Raw genomic sequence first — 20,422 nt, forward strand, 5'->3', positions numbered from 1 at the left:
CCTTCCTTCTAACCCCTAAGCTATAACCAAAATAAAAAACTAAAACAGTTAAAATTCAACCCTAAGTTCCTAGTGGGTTTTTGCGCGTTTGTACTTGTTGAGAGGAGGGGGGCGTGCTCTCAGGCTGCAGGGCGGAGAGGGTGGGCCCCGGGGAGCCCAGGGCCTTGGGGAGGAGGACGAAGGGCGAGGAGGCCTGCACACTCACCGCTCACGACTTGCAACCGCCTCTGCCGCTGAGGGGCGCGCGTGGAGCCGGCGCCGCGCCTCCTCTCAACGATCCCCGCAACCGCCGCGCCCCACCCCACGCAGGCGCGGCCCCGGCCAGATACCCTGCGGGCGGGAGGGGGCCCAGCGCGCGCCGCCGTGGGTGCTTTCCCCGCGAGGGCGCCCACGCGCCCCAGGCTCCAGCTCTTGCCTTCCTGTCCTCCCCCAGGCGCGGCCCGCCTTTCCCACGCTTCCCAGATACATCCCCGCTTGCTCCTCCTGGCCCACCTCCCAGTCCCCGACCTCCTGAGGACAGAGACTGGGAAGCGAGGGTAGTGAGACACTCGCCTTGGCTGCAACATTTACGGGGAAACCGACTCAGTAATCAAGATAAGTACTTTTGTCAAAATTGACTATAGTGGAGCCATCTTTAAATGAAGTCGGAGCTGCTTTTCCAGAGAAACTGCTTTGCTGACTTAAAGCTTTGGACTCGGTCAAAATGGCAGTTGTTCGAGAAGTCAGCAGGAGAACGGACATTCTAATTAAAAGGACTGAGGAACAGAATCAAGAGCTAGTCAATGTTTAGCCAAGACTAGCTTCTGCCTCCAACTCCAACTAAAATTCTTTGTAATACAATCTGTCTTCCTTCCTTTGAAGCAAAGGCAAATAGAAGCAAATAAACATCTGGCTTTCTCACACATGTTCGTATTCCTATTTCATATCTCTTTTAATTAGTGAGTAGTTGGTTTTGCTTTTTTCTCCTCAAGAATAAAAGACCAAATTGCTTATTTTCTTTATACCTCTGTATTTTTTAAACCCAATAAATGTTACATAATAATTATTATAACAACACAAATAATGGGCCATAAACATTTCTGTAATCCCCACAACCCTGGGCATGCATTTCTAGGAGAGGTGAACTGAGGAAGTAAAATTGTGTAATTGAAATCAGCTTTTGCCAAACACCGCAGCATCTTCTCTCTTTTTTGATGATATGAGATTAATTTATGTGGCTACTCTGTGCCAAGCACTGTGCTAAGTACATATTTTGACACAACCCACGAACTGTCTTTTATTATGATGTGACCATTTCCTAAGAAAAGCCCTATGGGGCCCAGCCCCACGGTTGAGTGGATAAGTTTCTGTGCTCAGCTGCAGCAGCCCTGAGTTTGCTGGTTCGGATCCTGGGCAAGGACCTACACACTGCTCATCAAGCATGCTTTGGTGGCATCCCACATAGAGGAAATAGAATGACTTGCAACTAGGATATACAACATAGTTTTAGGGAGGAAAAAAAGAGGAAGATTGGGAACAGATGTTAGCTCAGGGCAAATCTTCCTGACCAAAAAAAAAAAAAAAAAAGAGCATACCTTGGAGAGAAAAAAAAAAGAAAGAAATGCCCTGTGTAGCTCCCAACCAAAATATCAGGGGAGCACAATTTAAGCACTGGAGCCTCCTGACCTGTCTCCCAGGCTACACTCTTGCTCATCTGTTTCATCCTATACATTGGTGCAAGATTAAACATCTTTCTAAATGTTTAATCTCTTTGAGCATATAATTCCTTTCCAAAGAACCACCCTTCTTAGCCCCCTGACTCCAAGAAGCATTCCATTTTATCTCCTGGTGCTCCCAGACTTCAACCCCAGGTTTCAGCCCAACTCTGTCTGCCAAGACACTGTTCGAGGACTAGACAACATTCCTTCCATCCCTGGGCTTCTCCTGGCCTGAAATGCCCTCTTCCTGCCTCTCTGCCAATGTAGCTTAATGGTTAGGAGTGGGGTTCTGGAATCTGATTTAAGGGCAGATCTCTACTCCTCTGCTATGTACCGGGTGACTTTGGACAAAGCCCTTCACCTCCTGGAGCCTCGAACGGACAGTGAGGCTAACAACAATACCTACCTACCACAGAGGGGCTTGTCTAAGTCAATGAGATGATGCACATAAGACATGTAGTGCAATACCTACTACACAGTAGAGATCAATAACCTGTCGCTGTTATCACTGTTGTTATCATTATTTTTATTTTTGGCCTTGCTTTATTCCCCCTCCTTCATAAAATCCTTATCTAATGACCCCAAGTCAAAATAATCTCTCTCTTTTCTCTGAATTATCAAAAGCCTTTACTTTTCCTATCACTGATTTGGCTAGAGTTGACTGCCCTGCATCGTTACCTTCTTGTGCACACATTGTCTTATTTCCTCCTCTCGGGTATAAGGTCCTTGAAGAAAAGACCTCAGTCTTCTTATGCATTTTGGCTCTTTGTGTGACTGAAGCCGTCACGTTGCATCTTGCCCTGGGAACTTCCTCGTTTTTGAAAACTGAAAGTTAGTCGCGCTGGTTAGCCTAGGAGAAAATTGTGCACTTACAGCAATCAACGGCGGGAGATCTGGGGGTGGGGACGGGGCTGGGTGTGGGAGGGAGGCTGGGATAAGAGACTCCAGATGGGGACAGAATTGAAAGGAAAATGTTTTTTAAATAACTATCTCCTTTCATCTAAGATCTCCTAGCAGCAGGCAATAATGTAAGAAAAAAAGCGAGCTCCGCCATCGTTTGCCCCATCTTTCCTGTCTCCTCTTTTCTCAGGCACGACGACGGAGACAGCAAACAGCAGGGTTGATGGGGAGGTGGAAGGTGGGGCGCCAGAGCCCCTTGCAAGGAACGTGACTACAACTAATTACAGGAATTGAGAAAGTGGACCCAAGATTACTAACTCCCAACGCACCACCCCAACTCCAATCCTCGGGAACCGGTGGCTGGAGGGGACCCAGCTCGCTCACCTCTGGAGGTGGGGGTGGGCCGAGACCGGCGTCGCTCCGCCCCCGGAGCTGGGCGGGGACCAGTAGGCGGCACCGCACCACCGCGCGCACTCATATAGGGCGCAGCCCCGCGGACGCGGATCGCTGTGGCCGCGCTGAGGATAGAAGGCAGGCGGCGAGATGAGCAGGGCGCCAGCGTTCCTGAGCGCGGCCGAGGTGCAAGAGCACCTCCGCAGCTCCAGCCTCCTCATCCCGCCTCTGGAGGCGGCTCTGGCCAACTTCTCCAGCGGCCCCGATGGAGGGGTCATGCAGCCGGTGCGCACCGTGGTGCCGGTGGCCAAGCACAGGGGGTGAGTGAGGAAGGCGGGGGCCAGGGGCTGGGGAAACTGGAGGGGAGGAAGAAGAGGGGTGCGAAGGGAAGCAGCAGGGGCGGGGGAAAGGAAGGGAGGGCTTTCCTAAGCGCTGCTAATAACAGCTGCTACTTAATATGTGCGCTACCCGCTGGGCCAAGTGGCCGCTTTACAAGATTTACCTTATTCAGTCGGTAGGTATTGATGCCACCATTTTACTGGAGGGGAAACTGAGACTCAGAGAGATGAAGTGATTTACCCGATGTTACACAGAGAAGTAGGGTGGCTTTTCTCATCCAGACCTGGACTCTTGAATATGCTCTGCATGCTGCTTAAGAGAAGGGCAGAGGAATCGGGGGAAGGGAGAGGGCCAGAAGGGCAGAAACAGAGGAAAGAACCTGGGGGACTTGATAAACACCCCAGTCTTGTTGGGAAGGGGTTGAAGCTGCTCCCTCTCTCCTCATAGTTTCCTGGGGGTCATGCCGGCCTACAGTGCAGCAGAGGACGCCCTGACCACCAAGTTGGTCACCTTCTACGAGGGCCACAGCACCACCTCCACGGTCCCCTCCCATCAGGCCACTGTGCTACTCTTTGAGCCCAGCAATGGCTCCCTTCTGGCGGTGAGCAACTCCTTGCCTGGGGTGGAGCCTGGTCGCTGGGCCCAGAGCTATACTCAGAAGTTAGGTCTGCATTAGCCCTTGGGGGAGTTTTGATTGTGGCCACACATACCCCTCTGTAAGCGATTGGATAGTAGAGACAGTGAAGGTTATCTGTGACCATGTGTCTGTTTCTAGGACTGCCTGAGGACGCATAACACCGCCAGAGCCCACTGCTGCTTCAAGTGTATGACATTGTGGAAGTATTAATCTCGTCGTTCTTGTCCTATACCAGTTACTCCAAATATACAGCCTGAACAAGCCCAGTAGCCAAGGAAACATTTACTGAGTGAATCTCTGCAACCTGGAAGAGAAGGGTGTTCCTTAATCCCTGAGAGTCTTTTCTGAGGGGTACACAGTGATCTGTTTTAATATCTAGTAATAGTATTAAAAAGTAGCGGTAGCCCATATTTATTCAGCACTTTTTATGTGTCAGGGACTGTTCAAACACTTCACATGTATTAACTCTCTTAATCTTAGAACCATTCTACGAGGTAAGTAATACTATTACCCCCATTTTGCAGATGAGGAAACTGAGTCATAGAGCAACTATGCCCAACTTACCCAGGTTTACATAGCTAATAAGAGGCATGGCTGGACTTCAGACCTATGCGGTATAAGTCCAGGACCTATACACTCTTAAAACTACACTCTACTTACTGCCTTTCTAACTGCCACTTACTGAGTACTCATCATGTGCCAGGCAGGAGGAATTGATCTCATTCAATTCTGACAATTCTTCTGTGGGAGTTCTTACTACACCCCACATCTCCCAATTTCTAGGTCTGTCTGAGCTTGTACTGTTAACTCCTGTGCTCTGTGCCCTCCAAGCTAGCTCTGAGACCAGGCAGTAGAGACGTCATCAGGGACAATCTCTAATTCCACCCAGACCTCCCCTGGATCCTTAGATCTTCCTTCTCCCCTGAATTCCTGGCTCTCCGAGGAACTTGGCTGCTCATTACTCCTCTGGGAAGAATATCTAGCTCTTCCCAACCTACACTCATCCAAGGGAGATGACATCCATGCTACCCACCAACAGTGATGCCCCAAGGAAGTGAGACCAGCTCGGGCTTTGAAACTAAATGACCAGGCCTTAGATCCTTCCTGAGTCTGCTCAGTAGCTAAGTGATTCACTTCCTCATCTATAAAATGAGAATACTCATTCTACCTCCTGAGGGTCAGCTGAGATGAATAACATATAAATGGAGGAGGAGAGTGCAAAGGATGGTGGTTATTAGCCAGGCATAATTCAGAATCACCTAGGGAGTTTTTAAAGACAAGGATGTGTGGGTCCCACCCCTAGAGATTCAGATTCAGTTAATCTAAGGGTTGTGTCTGGGCATCTGTATCTTCACAAAGCTCCCCACATGTGAGGCAGGAGTTGGGAGCCACTGAGAAAGAGTTTTAGGGCACTTGCACAGATGTCAAATGACTTACTCTGATTCCTCAAGTTCCTCCTTAATTTAGTGTTTTGAGAATCTCGGGGCAAGAAAAGATAATGGGCAGTTCATGAGGGCTTGCCATGTGCTAGATGTGTTCAATGTCAATGCATTTAATCCTTACAAAACCCCTCTGAATGGTTGGCATTATCTTTGTTTTAACAGGTGAGGAAATCAGGGCTTAGAGATTAAAAATATTTGTTCAAAGCTGTATTTCTCGTAAGTGGAAGAATTGGATCCAGGTCTGACGCACCCTTTGTAGGATACTATAATACTTCGTAGGACTACCCTTGGAGAGCTACTTCTCTCTGCTTAAATAGTGGGTAGGGGTGCTCACTGTCTGTCCTTTCCTCCAAGGTCATGGATGGGAATGTCATAACTGCAAAGAGAACAGCTGCAGTATCTGCCATTGCCACCAAGGTAAGACCAGTGCCTGGCTGTGCTGTCAAGGTGAGTCGGTGGGTGGGGTTGGATGTCTCAAGCCTGAAAGTGGAAGGAAGTGAGGAACTTATTTTGGTTTCCTTTGGACATAGCTGGATCCATGTGCCAAATACGGGATGTCAGGTGAGCACAGTGATTCACAAAATTGTTAGCTACCGTTTAATGAGCAAACCAGATTCCAGGTATCTCACATGCTTTGTTCCTGATCTTCACTTCAACCTTGCAAAGTAGATATGATTATCTCCATTTACCCCATGTAAGGAATGTGGCTCAGAGAGGTTATGTGAGTTGCTCAGGATCACACAGCTACTAAGTGATAGAGCAAGAATTTAAAACTTGACCTCCAACTCCCAGGGCTGCTTTCTTGCCCTTGTACAACACTGCTTCTGTTAGATCAGTGTGGTTGTCCCATAGGCCAGGGACAGTACTGCATAAGAAGCAGAGGGGGAACTGAACAGATCTGAGCCAGACTCATGCATTCATTCAACCAGTATTGACTGAGATCCTACCCTATGTCGCACACAGTTATAGATGTTGGGGATACGGCAGTGAACAAGACAGAGAGTGGCAGACACAGGGGAGGTGAGACAATAAACAAAGTAAAAACTAAAACACACAGCATGATTTGCTAAAACATAATTAACCAAAAACAACAAACCCCTTTTTAAGTTTAATAATATGCTAGGATTTGCTAAAACAACAACAACAACATAAAACACATAGTATGTTAGAAGGATGAAAATAAGGTTGACTTAAGAGTACTGGGAAGGGGTTACATTTTAAATTATCTAGGAAAGACCTCACTGAGAAGGTGACATCTGAGTAAAAACTGAGGGGAGTGAGTGAACCAGGCAGGGGCAGAGCTCTCTAGGCAGAAGGTAAAGCAAGTGCTGGGGGCGATGACGTCCCGAAGCAGTGTTGGAGTATCCCACAAGAAAAACAGTATTTTTAGAGGTTAGAGTTAGGAAGAGGAGGCTTTAAAACTGGGTGTCTGTGGGCACGATTGGAGACTGGAATCCTTCCCATTAAATGGAGAATTGCAAAGTCTGGGAATGCTGGTTTATGAGGTCTAAGTATAAAGAAAATGTGGGATCTAGGGGAGGGTTGGCACAGCAAAGACCAGGTGTTCAGACTGTGGGTGTGTTAAAGTCTTCCAGGCACATGATGGGGAGGGAAGAATGAGAGGATTAATCTGGTAATTGTATAGGAAGGGAGTGGACTACAGTATGCACCTCAATGAACTGGTTTTGTTTTACTTTTTTGTTTGTTTGAGTTGTTGTTTGTTTTTCTTTCTTTCTTTCTTTTTTTTTTTGCTGAGGAAGATTGGCCCTGAGCTAACATCTGTCACCAATCTTCCTCTTTTTGTTTTTGGTTAAGGAGGATTAGCCCTGAGCTAACATCTGTTGCCAGTCTTCCTTTATTGTGTATGTGGGTTGCTGCCACAAGTGGTGACAAGTGACAAGTGGTATAGTCCACACACAAGAACCAAACCCAGGCCCCTGAAGCAGAGTGCACTGAATTTAACCACTAGGCCACAGGGCCAGCCCCTGTTCTTTTAAAGTTATATCCAGACCCAACTCAGATGGGATTAGTCAAGGGGCTCCTTGAGATTGTTTGCTGGTAACTTAGGAACAGAGTGACTCTAACAATACTGCCTTCCATTTGTGAAGCACTTTGGTCTTTTTCAAAATAACTTCCAACCCATTTTCTTGACTTACCTTTGGGTTTCTGTGAAGAAGGCAGAGCAAGTATCAATGGCCTCATTTTGCTCCGAAGGAAATGGAGTCTAGGGTTTCCTGAAGTCACATAACCCAAGTTGCTGTGGGTCTTGTCTCACATCGGTAGTTTCCACCCCAAACTCTGCAGCAGCATCACCTGGAGGAGTTTTTAAAAATTCAGCTTCCCGGGGCTGGCCCCGTGGCCGAGTGGTTAAGTTTGCGCGCTCCGCTGCAGGCGGCCCAGTGTTTCGTCGGTTCGAATCCTGGGCGCGGACATGGCACTGCTCGTCAGACCACGCTGAGGCAGCGTCCCACATGCCACAACTAGAGGAACCCACAACGAAGAATACACAACTATGTACCGGGGGGCTTTGGGGAGAAAAAGGAAAAAATAAAATCTTTAAAAAAAAATTCAGCTTCCCAAAACCACTGACTCAAAACAGCTGAGGGTGAGGACCAGGAAACTAGTTTGTTTCAATAGTCTCTGGTTGAGTCTGAGGATCAACTAGGTTTGGGGAGCAAACTGTTCCAGACCCAGCCTCAGTTACCCTGGGCTTTGTTGCACTGAGAAAAATCTGCACTCCCAGGAGAGCTGAGAGTCATTGGGTTGAAGCTTCAGCGTTTAGGCTGAAACAGCTTTGTTCCCAGGGGCTCAGATGGGTTATTTCTACAAGGCACGAAGCGTCTGTTTTACTTTTTGCCCTGTGAGAGTAGAATGACTTCTTCTCCACCACTTCTCTTTCCCTTAGGGCTTCGGGCAGGAGGATGAGAAGTATGGGACGTCTTCAGGTCTCTCAGACACTATAGCTTCTTTGCATTTGGGTTACACATAACCTTAGTTGGGGACTCTGACATGCTTTCTCGAGGTGACAATATGTATCAGACATGCATTTATTTAACAGATATTTGAGTGCCCACTAGGTGCCAGGCCCTGTGCACAGCATGGGGCATAGAATCGTGAGCAAAACCAGACACAGTGCCTGCCATCATGGGGCTCAGAGTCCATTTGAGGAGACAGATATTATTCCAAAGATCATACCAATAAATGTGAAACTACAGCTCTGACAGATACATTGAATGAAAGGGGTGAAGGGCTATGAGAGTGTAAACTGGAGGGTCTTGATCTAGTCTGTGGAATTTGGGAAGATTTTTCCTATGTAAAGGGTATCTGAGCTGAGATTTGAAGGATAATAGGAAGTACTTGTGAGGTGTGGAGGGGAAAGTATTCCAGGCAGAAGAAAAACCTGTGTAAAGGCCCTGTGGTTGACAGAGACACATGTGCTTGGGCAACTGCAAGGAGGCCAGTGTGGCTGGAGGACAGGAAGTACAGGACAACATGAGAGGTAGCTGGAGAGATGGGAGGGCCAGACCATGCAAGACCTCGGTGAATGCAAATACACTTTCAAACTCTTTGTTTCAGTGAGAAACCTAGCAGGTTCATGTACATGTTTTTAATTATCTTCATGTTTTTGGGAAAAGAATGAAATGCCAGTAATCCTGTTATGATTGAATAAATCTTATAAATGTTATACTATTTAGGAAAAGAGATGTCAATTTTAAAATTATTACCAGGGCAGCAAATTATCAAGTAAGACAACCAATCGGAATTAGAGGTTTAGTTTCAGAGGTTGAAGGTTATTTTTACAGGACACTGAAACAATTTCTGAGGCCCAAGAATAGATTCATATTAGCTAAGAACAGAAAAATATTGGTTTAGTTAAGGAAAAATCACCTAATTCTCCTTATTGGACAAGAGCGTAAGATTGCTAGTTTCGTGGATATTGTCATCTTGAAACCTTTTCCAATTAGCTTCTTTGAAGTATATTTTATGGTTAAAGATGGTATCTCTCCTTCTGCAGCTATAGGAGAGATGAACATCTGCTAATATTTCTGAGACTCCTTTTTGCTGGGAATTAATAATTAAGAAGACTTTTACTTTTAAGGTTACACTCCAGAATTTCAATAATTAGCATTGTAAGAAAGAGCAGATGCAAGGAGCTCAAATTTTACTAAATGAAATAGAGAAAAGGTAGAAGAGAGTCTTATTTAATACAGATGGTTTGAGGGCCAAGAGATGTCCTTCTTCTATCCCAGTTCTCAACCAAGGACAATTTTACCACCTGCCCCAGGGACCTTTAGCAATGGTTGGAGTCATTTTTGGTTATCACAGCTGCAGGTGTTGGGGGTGCTAATGGATAGAGGCCAGGGATGCTGCTTAACATCCTATAATGCACAGGACCACCCACCATCCACTCACTTTCCACTCCCCACCTCCCACCACCTGCCGACAAAGAATTATCCAGCCCAAATGTCAGTAGTGCTGAGTCGAGAAACCCTGCTCTGTTTCTTATAGGTAATAGTAGATATGTGCCAATTCTGTGCAAACAAGACTGTCTCGGTCCTCATGGGGCCTACAGACCAGCACAAGAAAATAAATCTCTAAATAAATAAGTGCTATTAAGTGGTGAATTCTATTAGGGATGTCAAAAAGACTTTACTAGAAGGATGACAAGTGATATGAGTTGATCATAGAACCGCACTCCCAAACGCAGACACACATGCTCGCTTAGCAGGTGCCAAAAACGCCAGCTCTACATTCCTCTTTAAAGGAAGACAGAGGGTGAGAAAGAATCAACAGAGAGTGGGCTCAGCAAATATAGCTGAGAACTCGGCTCAGCAAATATAGCTGAGAACCCTGCGTCCAAGGATGCTCAGGCATCCAAGGGCTCAGGGCTCTGAGAAGTGGGTGTTGCTTATCATGTCTCTGAGATGGGGTAGCACAGGAGAGAGAATGTGGGCTTTGGAGAATAAAAGATGTGGTTTTAGAGCCCTGCTGTGCCATTTAGTAGTTGTAGGACCCTGAGCAAGCTACTTAACCTGTCTGGACCTCAGTTTATTCATCTGTAATAGGAGGAGAACAATAGGAATATCTAGCTCATAGGGTCATTGTATGGACTCAATGAGATCATGCAGGTAAAGCATTGGCATACATTAGTTACTCAGTGAAGGCTCCTTCCTTCCCTCTCGACTCTGTGGAGGGCAAGCAGAAACACAAAATGAATCCCCATGACTGCCCGAGAGTTTTGTTGTTGCTGTTTTTAGTATATTTGTCATATAACGTTGTGTAAACTTAAGGGGTACAACATGTTTATTTAGTACATTTATGTATTGTAATATGATTGCCATTGTAGCAGTAATTATAACTTTAGTGATTGGGATAATTAAGTTCTAGTCTCTTAGCTAGTTTGATATTATAATACAGTATCGTTGTCTGTATTCGCTATACTGTGCATTAGATCTCTAGGGCTTGATCTAAAAAAGCCAAACTCTGAAAAACAGAGAATAAAATGCTGGTTACCAGGGGATGGGGGTTGGGGGGATAGGACAAATGTTGCCTGAGAGTTCTTGAGGGAGCTGAATATAGGACAGAAGTCACTCAATAGTCAAACTATTATTTGTTTTTTACCTGGCTGCCAGTGTCTTCCTTGACCTTTTCCATCTCATTTATCTCAAATAGTTTTTGAAACCGCCCAACAGTCAAGTGTTATGCATCCTTGGGGCTGGGGTCCAGGCCTACAGCCATTATGAGGTCTTCACAGAGCAGTTCTCCTTTAAGGAGGTAAGTCAAGGGAAGGTTGTGGGAGATAGAAGGACAGAGTGGCCATGACCTTTGTCTGTGCTCCTTCACTGCAGTGTGTGTCATGCTGAAAGAGTTAGGTCGAGTCCTATCTCGACCATTCTTTTAATGACTTGCCCAGAAGTCCCATAGAAGGTGAAGAGGGGGATGGGGAGGCCTAAATCACCTCTTTCCAGTTTCCCAGCTCACAGGGTTTACCTAGGATGCAGGGAGCCTACTAGGTTAGTTAAAGGATTATATTGTATCCGTTACAGTCATACATCACTTAACCATGGAGTATGTTCTGAGAAATGTGTCGTTAGGCCATTTCATCATTGTGCGAACATCATAATGCACTTACACAAACCTAGATGGTATAGCCTATTACACAACTAGGCTATATGGTACTAATCTTATGGGACCCCCATCGTATATGTAGTCCGTCGTTGACTGAAACATTGTTATGCAGTGAATGACTGTATATACGTTCAGTTGTCCTTTGGACCCCTCTCTGTGCTTCTCTTAGGAGAATCTGGAAGTCTTTAAGTATTCAGGGTTATGGATCCAGGAACTGGGTGCGAGACCTAGAGGATAGAACGCCACAGGTCCCCTTCTGCAGCCTAGATATTGGTCCACCTTTTGCCAATTGTGGCTCACACTTCCGTCTGGAAACATTTGATGCTACCTTTTATTTCATTCTTTTGTACATGTGTGAAAGGAGTGGGACAGATTTAAAGTATTTTTTTATGATAAAAATAACACCTTTGCTTTGGGAAATGTAAAGTAAAAGGAAGAAAACAAGAGAAAAATTCCCTTTTATCTGTTTTCAAAAACAAGCAGTTAACATTTTCTCATCTTCTCTCATCAGCTTTTTATAACATAGTTTTAATCATGTTAGATATACACAGTTGTGTATCCTGTCTTTTCATTGAATGTTCTAACACCATCTCTTTTCCAGATTACCTGCTTTTTGTATAGTTTTTGCATAGTTTTCTGTCAACAAGGGTGGTATGGTTAACCATTCACTTATGAGGGGGCATATTGTATTATTTTTCACCTTGATTGATGAACTTAGACATAACACTTATTTCCATATTTATTATATTTCCTTATGAAAGATTGTTTAGGCCTTAATTTCACTTGAAAGCTGACAATCCCCACCCTAGATGTCAAAATGTGTTAAGTAAGCTGGCAAGTCCCCACCTCCTGGTGATGCCAGTGACCCCTCCTCTCCCCGCAGCACCTTCCAGGATTCTAACCGTAGCTACTACTCTGCCTTTTCATCTGCCGCACCATCCACTCCTCAGCCCCTTCCAGTCTTTACTTCCCTACACACTCTTCAGAGAGGAAGTTATTCTGTGCACAGCACTGCCATAGGTAATCCTTGTTGGGAATCCCACACCTGCTATGACTCCTTTACAGAGTCTCAAATTAAAGTATGAGTTTGATGCTGACTTTGCCCATAACTCATTCGCATTTTACAGCCATGAAAACTTAGGCTAAATGAGGTTAAGTAACTCCAGGAGCAGTAAATGACAGAACAAGGATTGATTCAAAGCCTACCTAGCTCCAGAACTTGCTCTGCTAATCATGAAGCTATACAATATATATATATACACTTTCTTTCTCTCCCTCTCTCTCTATATATATATTAGCACTATATGTATATTAAGCTGCTGAAGCTGTGTGTCCCAGGCTAGAACTGGAAACCTTCCCCGCTTCTTTATAATGGGAAAGGGATAGAGAAAGGTCATTTTCAAATATCTGACCGGGTGTCTGCCCAGATTAATGCTTTACCCTTGATCAAATGCTTATTCTCCCTAGGGAATGATTTAAATAACCACAGCCCTTACCCCAGAGTAAGTCAACTTTCCCTTGACTCCCCTGGGCTTGAGGTAACATAAACAGCCAAACAATCATGGCACCAATGTCCCTCTTGTTACCCCCAATGAAGGTGAGGATATGGAACCGCACCAAGGAAAATGCGGAGAAGTTTGCGGACACAGTGCAAGGAGAGGTCCAGGTGTGTTCATCGGTCCAGGAAGCTGTGACAGGTGCAGATGTGATCATCACAGTCACCATGGCGACAGAGCCCATTTTATTTGGTGAATGGGTGAAGCCAGGGGCTCACATCAATGGTAAGCAGAGTGGCTCCATGAGCCATAGGTAGGTGAAGGCCAGATTCATCCCTCAGCTGGACCAAGGGGCCACACCTGCAGAGCTGTTTTACACATGCAAACTGCTGAGCTTTTTAAGGGCCTCAGAAACATGTGAGCCTTGAAAAACAATATTCACTCCAAAATATGAAACAAAAATCACAAACTTGAAACTAATAAATTCTGTATAATGTAACATTATGGCAAATGATCGGTCACAGCTCAGTTCTTAAATGTAATGAAGTTTAAATTACAAAAGTCAAATGACTCATTTATTCTTAACATTTAGAATTACAAAAAAATTCTTTTTTAATTGCAACGCAAAAGACATTGAATGTGACATGTGGATGCTTTTTAATATGTGTGATGGGATGGATGGGACTCTAAACAAAAAGAGTTCCCCGGCCCTCTGAAGATCCTCAAATGGCCTTGGGGGTTATAGCAAGAGCTGGTTTATATTGAATCCTTACTATTACAGATGCTGTTCTAAATTTTTTATTTATATTAGATCATTTAATCCTTACAACAACCTTGTGAGGTAGGTGCTATTATTATCATGACCCCCATTTTACAGGTGGTAAACAAAGGCAAGGAGAGATTAAGTAATTTGCCTAAAGCCTGAGGTTCTTAGTGGCAGAACTGGGATTTGAACTAGACAATCTACCCTCAGAGCCCAAGCTCTTGAATAATACTCTATATTATCTTTCAGTAAGAAGACTGGATTCTGATGAGCTAGCAGGCGAAGACTAGAGGATTTAAAGGTGTTATCAGTGCCCCATGTTTTAGTGACAAGCACCTGGTGTGAACTCAAAAGCTAAGATCTCTGCACACGTTGGCAGATGGGCAGGCAAGAGCTGAGTACCATGATGGTGCATCCATTTACAAATGTGTACTGAATCTCTGCCATGTGCCAGGCACTGTTCTAGATACTGAGGGTGCCACAGTAAACCAGCACTCAAGGTCACTGCTTTCCTGGTGCTTACAAATACACGAACTAGATAGTTCCGACTAAAGATAAGTTCTGTGAAGAGAACGAAAAATGGCATGTTTGAAGAATGGGCCAAAGTAAATTGAAGGTCTCCGCCTGTGTGGGACTGGTGTTATGATGTGGGTCCATGGGGTGGGTAAGAGGTATGGTTTAGTTGGTAGGTAAGAGATTGTTCGGAGCTAGCTTTATGGACAGTAGGACCATTTCAGGAACGACTTGGGAAATCAAGAGAAACCAGTTCTTGGTTAAATAAGACAACAGCTAAATCATCAGCAAGGCTGATTTGTTTTTTCAGCTTAAAACAGCACATATTTATCATCTCACAGTTTCTGGTTCAAGGAGTCTGTGCGTGGGTTAAGTGGGCCCACTGCTCACACAGGGATGAAATCAAGATGTCATCTGGGCTGCAGTCTCTTCTAGAGTTCTCTTCCAGGCTCACGTGGTTGTGGCAGGTTCCTTACGTTGTAGGACAAAGGTGTCCATTTCCTTGCGGCCACTCTTAGCTCCTAGAGGCTGCCCACATTCCTTGTCCTATGGACGCTCCATCTTCCAAGTGAATAACAGAGAATCTCCATCATGTTGGATCCCTGTCATGCTTTTGAATCTCTCTCCAGGAAGGCCTGACTTGATTTTGAGTCAGGGCGTCTCTTATATTTCCCTACCCTAAAGACAAATTGGTTTATCTGTTCACGGAGGCATCAAATATACTTAAGAAAAGTATATTACAAGTGTGATTGACTGGGAAACGCCAATGACAGATTTTGCTTACTTTACAGGTTGACTAAGAGACAGGCCCAATTCCAGCCTCCCCTGCATTTCCCTCCTCCTGCCTGCACCCCCCACCAGCCAGTGTCTGACCCTCACCCATTCCAGCCCCATTGAAGCAAGCCAGAGCCCAGTCTGAGTCGGGCCCCTCCCTTCGCTGCCTGGCCCACCTCCATCTCCCGGAGTGGCCTCACACAACCCTTTGAGAACTCGCCCTGCTCAGGAGAACTGGGGGAACAAGTGCAATGAGAAGAGGTGGCTTGAGAAGCTAGGGTTTTTCCCACCAGCTTATGATTTATTTACGAGCTTCATTAGTTAGTGCTTTTGTTCTGTAGAACTCCCCAAACAACCTTCAAGAGGGACATTTTTACACCACTGTCTTTGAGAATTAGAGTGAAGGAGAACAGCAGGAGAGGGAAAAAGTAGAGAAAACTGGATGGCAGTGTGAGAAGGCATATAAATGCTGCCTTATATTGGTATCAGGCTTTATAGCAGCTTCCAAAGACCACTGGCTGTGGGCTGGATCCAGCCAGCAGATATGTTTTGTTTGAACCATAGAGTGTTCTTCACACAAGAAATAACATATGCAAATAGATTTCCTGCTCCTCTTGGAAAAAAAAAATGGGAATATCTAACAGTGGCCCTGCATTCTCACATGGCAACAATTAGCTGGAGCGAACAATGTCTCCTTTAGAAGGGCCCGCTTTCTTCTGTGTACCTCGGTCTTCACCATTTCCAATCCAGTCCCTCTGACCAGCTTTGCTCGTTTTCATTACCTGTCTGACCCTGCAGGCATTTGGCTGCAGCCTCTGCATTATCCTATGTGCCGGTGCCAGAAAGCATGATTCTTTGGATTCACTGTTACGGTTCTGGACTCTGCAGAGGATGTGAAAGCTCAGTGTCAGGATGGAGCCAATTTTTTTTTATTGGATTTTCTCTGTGACTCTGATAGTGGGCTGTTTTGTCGTGAGTTAAGAGAGAAGTGGTTGGGAGTGAGGAATGCAGACAGACAGACAGAAGGCAAAGGCGTGTGGGGTATGAATGAGCTGCAAGGGCTATCTCTGTTTCAGGGTTTTTGTAAGGAAGGCACTGCTCCTGATAAGTGGAGGAGGCACGAGAGGCGTGGCACTCTCCCAGACCTGGATACACTTACTAGACACATAACCTTGGCAAGCACCTTCATTTCTTTCAGCCTCAGTTTGTGTATCTCTTCAATGGGAACCGGACATGAAATGTACTTGTGAAGACTATAAATAGTACGTGTGAAACATCCCACAGAGAGTAGGCACCCAGTAAATGAATGCTAAGTTGCCCCAAATCTTTTAGGAATGAGATGAGATATGAAATGGAAAGGGAAAAGTGGTAGGTATTATTCTTATTAGTGGGTATTCAGTCTTGCTGATTGGGAAGGGGTTGGCCTGGGGAAATGAAGCATTCCAAATCCTAATGTTCTGACGTGCTGTCTGTCACCTCCTTTTCCCTACCCTTCTTCCATTCTTTGGCACATTTAGTATCCCTTGCAACTATTTCTGGGTTCAGGGTCTGTTTTGCTGTCTCTCAGCCATCGGAGCGAGCAGACCTGACTGGAGAGAGCTGGATGACGGGCTCATGAAACAAGCTGTGCTGTATGTGGATTCGCAGGAGGCTGCCCTGAAAGAGTCTGGAGATGTTCTCTTGTCAGGGGTGAGCCTGTTCTCCTAGTGGGCTGTTGCCTGCTGGCCTCGTCTGGATCCCAGGGTTTCATTAACTTCCCCTTCCATTAGGCCTACTCCAGATCTCAGTCTGCCCCACCTCTTTGTGAGATGACAGCTCCTAAACATCTCTCAATCCTTTCTAATGCTCTTTCAGAATAAAGTGGCCATTATGGTAGTAACATGTATTTTCCTTTGCCTGGAGAGAGAAGCTTGATGGATTCTATTGGACTTGGCTGCCCTATAAAGCAGTAGGGTTGGCACATAGGAGCCTGTTGCAGCCTGGACACCTTCCAAACGTGGCCAACAAAATAGGACTATGGTTGGCCACTTTCTGGCCTTTTTCTTTTGTAATCAGGGCATAGAAGCAAGAAGGGGACTGCCAAAATGAGTGTTCAGATAAGATCATGCCTGTTTCCTCACCAAGACAGTGTCCTGGCAGGACATTCCCCTGTCTGCAAATCTGTATCTCTGCATTCATGGTATCATAAAAGCAGATGCTACCCAAAAAGGATTTAAAGGGTTAGCATCCTCCCTGACATCACCTAGTGTACAAACAGTCTTTTTATCAAGTTTATCCCTTATGCAGTTCAGGGATGCCTTCCCTGCCCTGGCTTCAGGACCCAGCTGGAGCAGACATTAGCTCCATGGCCTGGGTCGCTGTGTGTTCATTTCACAGGCCGAGATCTTTGCTGAGCTGGGAGAAGTAGTGAAGGGAGTGAAGCAAGCCCACTGTGAGGAGACCACGGTGTTCAAGTCTTTGGGTAAGGGCCATTGCTCTCAAGGGCACAAATCTAACCAGAGCTCAAGTAGGTTTACCCATTGGTGGGAAGAGGAATGAGTCACCAGGCTGCTTAGCTGAATCATTGTGAAATCTATCATTTGGGTCAATTATTTACATGTCTTAGCATAGTGGTTAAGCCCATGAACTCTGGAACTAGGAAGTCCTGGAGTGGATCCCCTTGTCTGCCACTCTCTGAGCATGCATTTTTGGGCAAGCGACCTCACCTCTCTGAGCCACGGTTTCTTTTCCACCTGTTACCTCGAATTTCTGTAAGAATTAGGTGAGATATGCATGTAAAACGATTTGTACATAGCGAGTGTCAGCAGTAAATCATTTACACTTAGATCTAAATGAAACTCAGAAGAAGATATCCTTCAGAGGTGGGGGATAAAGATGTTAAAAGACAGGGAGCTTAAGGGAAATGGCAGGGAAACCCAACGTGAGAGAGACCCAGACAGGAAGTACAGCCTGAGACCTCTTTTCCCTCCTTCCCTACCCTCCTGTTTGCTGTTTGGAGGAGGGCGTCCATAGGGAGCCACGTTACCACATGAATTGGTATAGGCAGAAGCCCAACAAAGGATGGGCTCCTAGTGACAGGTCTGCCCCTCAGCCCAGCTCTCACACTTCACCAGATTTAAGGACACAGACGTACATGGTAACAGAGCTGATATTCAGCTGATACACCTAAAATATGGAAATACTCCCAAACTGGTGAGTAAACAGAGCCCCTCAAGAGTGTCCTCTCTCAAGATCTTCCGTATTTCCTATGGTGAAGCACCCAAAGCTTTAAAGCTTAGCAGAGCATTAGGAATGCTCCACCCATGCTGATCACTCAGTATTCATGACTTGCAGGCTGTTAAACATTTTTAAAATCTCTCATGCATAGGAAGACAGGCAAAGGCAGTATAAACTTTACCCAGAGCCTGGTTCAGACATCCAGTTTTGTCTGAAAGTTTCAGAGTTTTAGCAGGTCAGAGGTCAGCCAACCCCCTGCAGGAGATAGAACACTGCAGAAACCTACTCTATCGTTTTGAGCTGTTTTTGTTTTCTCACTTTTGGGAATTGGTTTATTGGCATATCCTTTCATCTAGCAGGTGCATATTAAACACCTATTACATATCAGGCTCTGTAACTGGGTGCAGCAGTAACTACAAAAATCAGTAAAAACCAGCCCCCTCCCTTTAAGAACATGTACCCGTTAGAGGTTAAAGTGTGTAACCAAAACTACAAGACAAAGAGGGATCGCTAAAGGATGCAGGGTTTGGACTAGACTGGGGGTCAGCAAACTACAGCTTGTGGGCCAAACCCAGCCCACCACCTGTTTTTTGTTTTTTTTGTTTGGTGAGAAAGATTGGCCCTGACCTAACATCTGTTGCTAATCTTCCTCTTTTTGCTTGAGGAAAATTGTCACTGAGCTAATATCTGTGCCAATCTTCCTCTATTTTGTATGTGGGACACCACCACAGTATGGCTTGATGAGTGGTGTGTAGGTCTGTGCCTAGGATCTGAATCCATGAACCCTGAGCTGCCAAAGCAAAGCACACAAACCTAACACCACTACGCCACTGGGCCAGCCCCTCACCACCTGTTTTTGTCCAGCCCATGAGCTAGGAATGGTTTTTACATTTTCACGACTGGAAAAAAACAAAAAAATACTATTTTGTGACACATGAAAATTCTATGAAATTCAAACTTCAGTGTCCATAAAGAAAGTTTTATTGGACACAGCCAATCTCGTTTGTTTACCTAATGTCTCTTGCTGCTTCTGGACTACAATGGCAGAGCTGAGTAAGTGCAACAGAGACCATATGGCCTGCAAAGCCTAAAATGTTTATCATCTGGCCCTTGACAGAAAGTTTTCTGAACCCTGAACTAAACTTTGAGGGACGCTTAAAATTTGTTTGATGGGCATTTCTTGCTTAGTGTCAAATTCTCTGCCTCACCCTGCCCCTTACAGACCCTCCAAGCCGGAGCTTACCTCCGGATACCAGTCCATGTTACCCTGATGAACATTAGCAGGACAATGTATCAGGAACCTGCCAGTCAAGGGGCCTGGGCTGTTTCAGGAGAAGTTGTTCTGACAAAAAGTGAACCACATTTCCGTCCCTTTCAGGAATGGCAGTGGAAGACTTGGTTGCGGCCAAGCTAGTGTACGATTCCTGGTCATCTGGTAAATAAAATGAAGGAACTTTGCATTGAAGTGGATGCTACAGCTCAAGGGATGTTGCCACCAAGTGTCTCATAAGTTCCAGATCAAAGGAGGAAGCCCAGTGCCCAGTGAGCTATAGTTTTGTGCTTATCATGTCTTACCTTAAATAATGAGATCCCCACTTGTGTTTGTAGTTGGAAAGCAAAACTAGGTAGCCATTCTTCTGTAACACCAGACTATGCTAGCTCTCTTTCCCCCCTGTATTTCACTACTTTTGTAATTCCTTGAAATAAAGCATTTGCCAATTCTGCAGTTCTTGCTTCAGTAAGTTCTATCCCTCATGGCAAGGAAAGTGAGGGGATCAGGTGCTTCCACTCACTCCCTGGGGAAGCTCCAATGACTATAATTAAATTTTTTTCTATTTTTTAAATTGACATACAATTTACATACCATAAAATTCACCAGTTTAAAGTGTACAATTCATTGGTTTTTAGTATATTCACAGAATTGTGCAACCATCACCACTGTCTAATTCCAGAACATTTTCATCACCCCAAGAAGAAACAGGATTCCTGTTAGCAGTCACTCCCCATCGTCCTTTCTTCCCAGCCCCTGGCAACCACTAATCTACTTTCTATCTTTATGGATTTACCTCTTCTGGACTTTTCATATTAATGGAGTCATACAATATATAGCCTTTGGTTTCTGG

At 45.3% G+C, this 20,422-nt stretch overlaps 2 protein-coding genes across 3 annotated transcripts in view; one reads left to right on the forward strand and one right to left on the reverse strand.

Moving 5' to 3' along the window:
* LOC124241987 (phospholipid-transporting ATPase ABCA3-like) overlaps positions 1–2,449 on the reverse strand; it is a 211,595-nt gene extending 209,146 nt beyond the window's left edge. The window contains exon 1 of the mRNA XM_046666407.1: positions 2,376–2,449. The gene's annotated coding sequence lies outside the window, so the exon portion shown is untranslated. The remainder of the gene's footprint in view (positions 1–2,375) is intronic.
* Positions 2,450–3,086: 637 nt separating this feature from the next.
* On the forward strand, positions 3,087–20,025 carry CRYM (crystallin mu). Of its 2 annotated transcripts, XM_046668448.1 has the most exons (9): positions 3,087–3,310; positions 3,777–3,930; positions 5,763–5,825; positions 11,082–11,183; positions 13,135–13,318; positions 14,046–14,063; positions 16,651–16,772; positions 17,460–17,544; positions 19,678–20,025. In XM_046668448.1, exons 1-9 carry the CDS (start codon positions 3,141–3,143, stop codon positions 19,740–19,742), a joined length of 963 nt encoding a protein of 320 aa, XP_046524404.1. In that variant the 5' UTR covers positions 3,087–3,140; the 3' UTR covers positions 19,743–20,025. The 2 variants fall into 2 exon arrangements, with proteins under 2 accessions (XP_046524404.1, XP_046524405.1); XM_046668449.1 differs by lacking the exon at positions 14,046–14,063 and having other exon boundaries at positions 3,088–3,310.
* The last annotated feature ends 397 nt before the right edge of the window (positions 20,026–20,422 follow it).

This window comes from Equus quagga, chromosome 7 (genome assembly GCF_021613505.1).
Source record: "Equus quagga isolate Etosha38 chromosome 7, UCLA_HA_Equagga_1.0, whole genome shotgun sequence".
Taxonomy (NCBI): domain Eukaryota; kingdom Metazoa; phylum Chordata; class Mammalia; order Perissodactyla; family Equidae; genus Equus; species Equus quagga.

Bases quoted from the DNA above. Each gene is read 5' to 3' on its own strand.
- CRYM (XM_046668448.1), top strand. From the start codon at position 3,141: ATGAGCAGGGCGCCAGCGTTCCTGAGCGCGGCCGAGGTGCAAGAGCAC. The intron at 5,826-11,081 runs GTAAGACCAGTG...TATCTCAAATAG, and splicing joins TATCTGCCATTGCCACCAAG to TTTTTGAAACCGCCCAACAG. The intron at 16,773-17,459 runs GTGAGCCTGTTC...TTCATTTCACAG, and splicing joins GAGATGTTCTCTTGTCAGGG to GCCGAGATCTTTGCTGAGCT.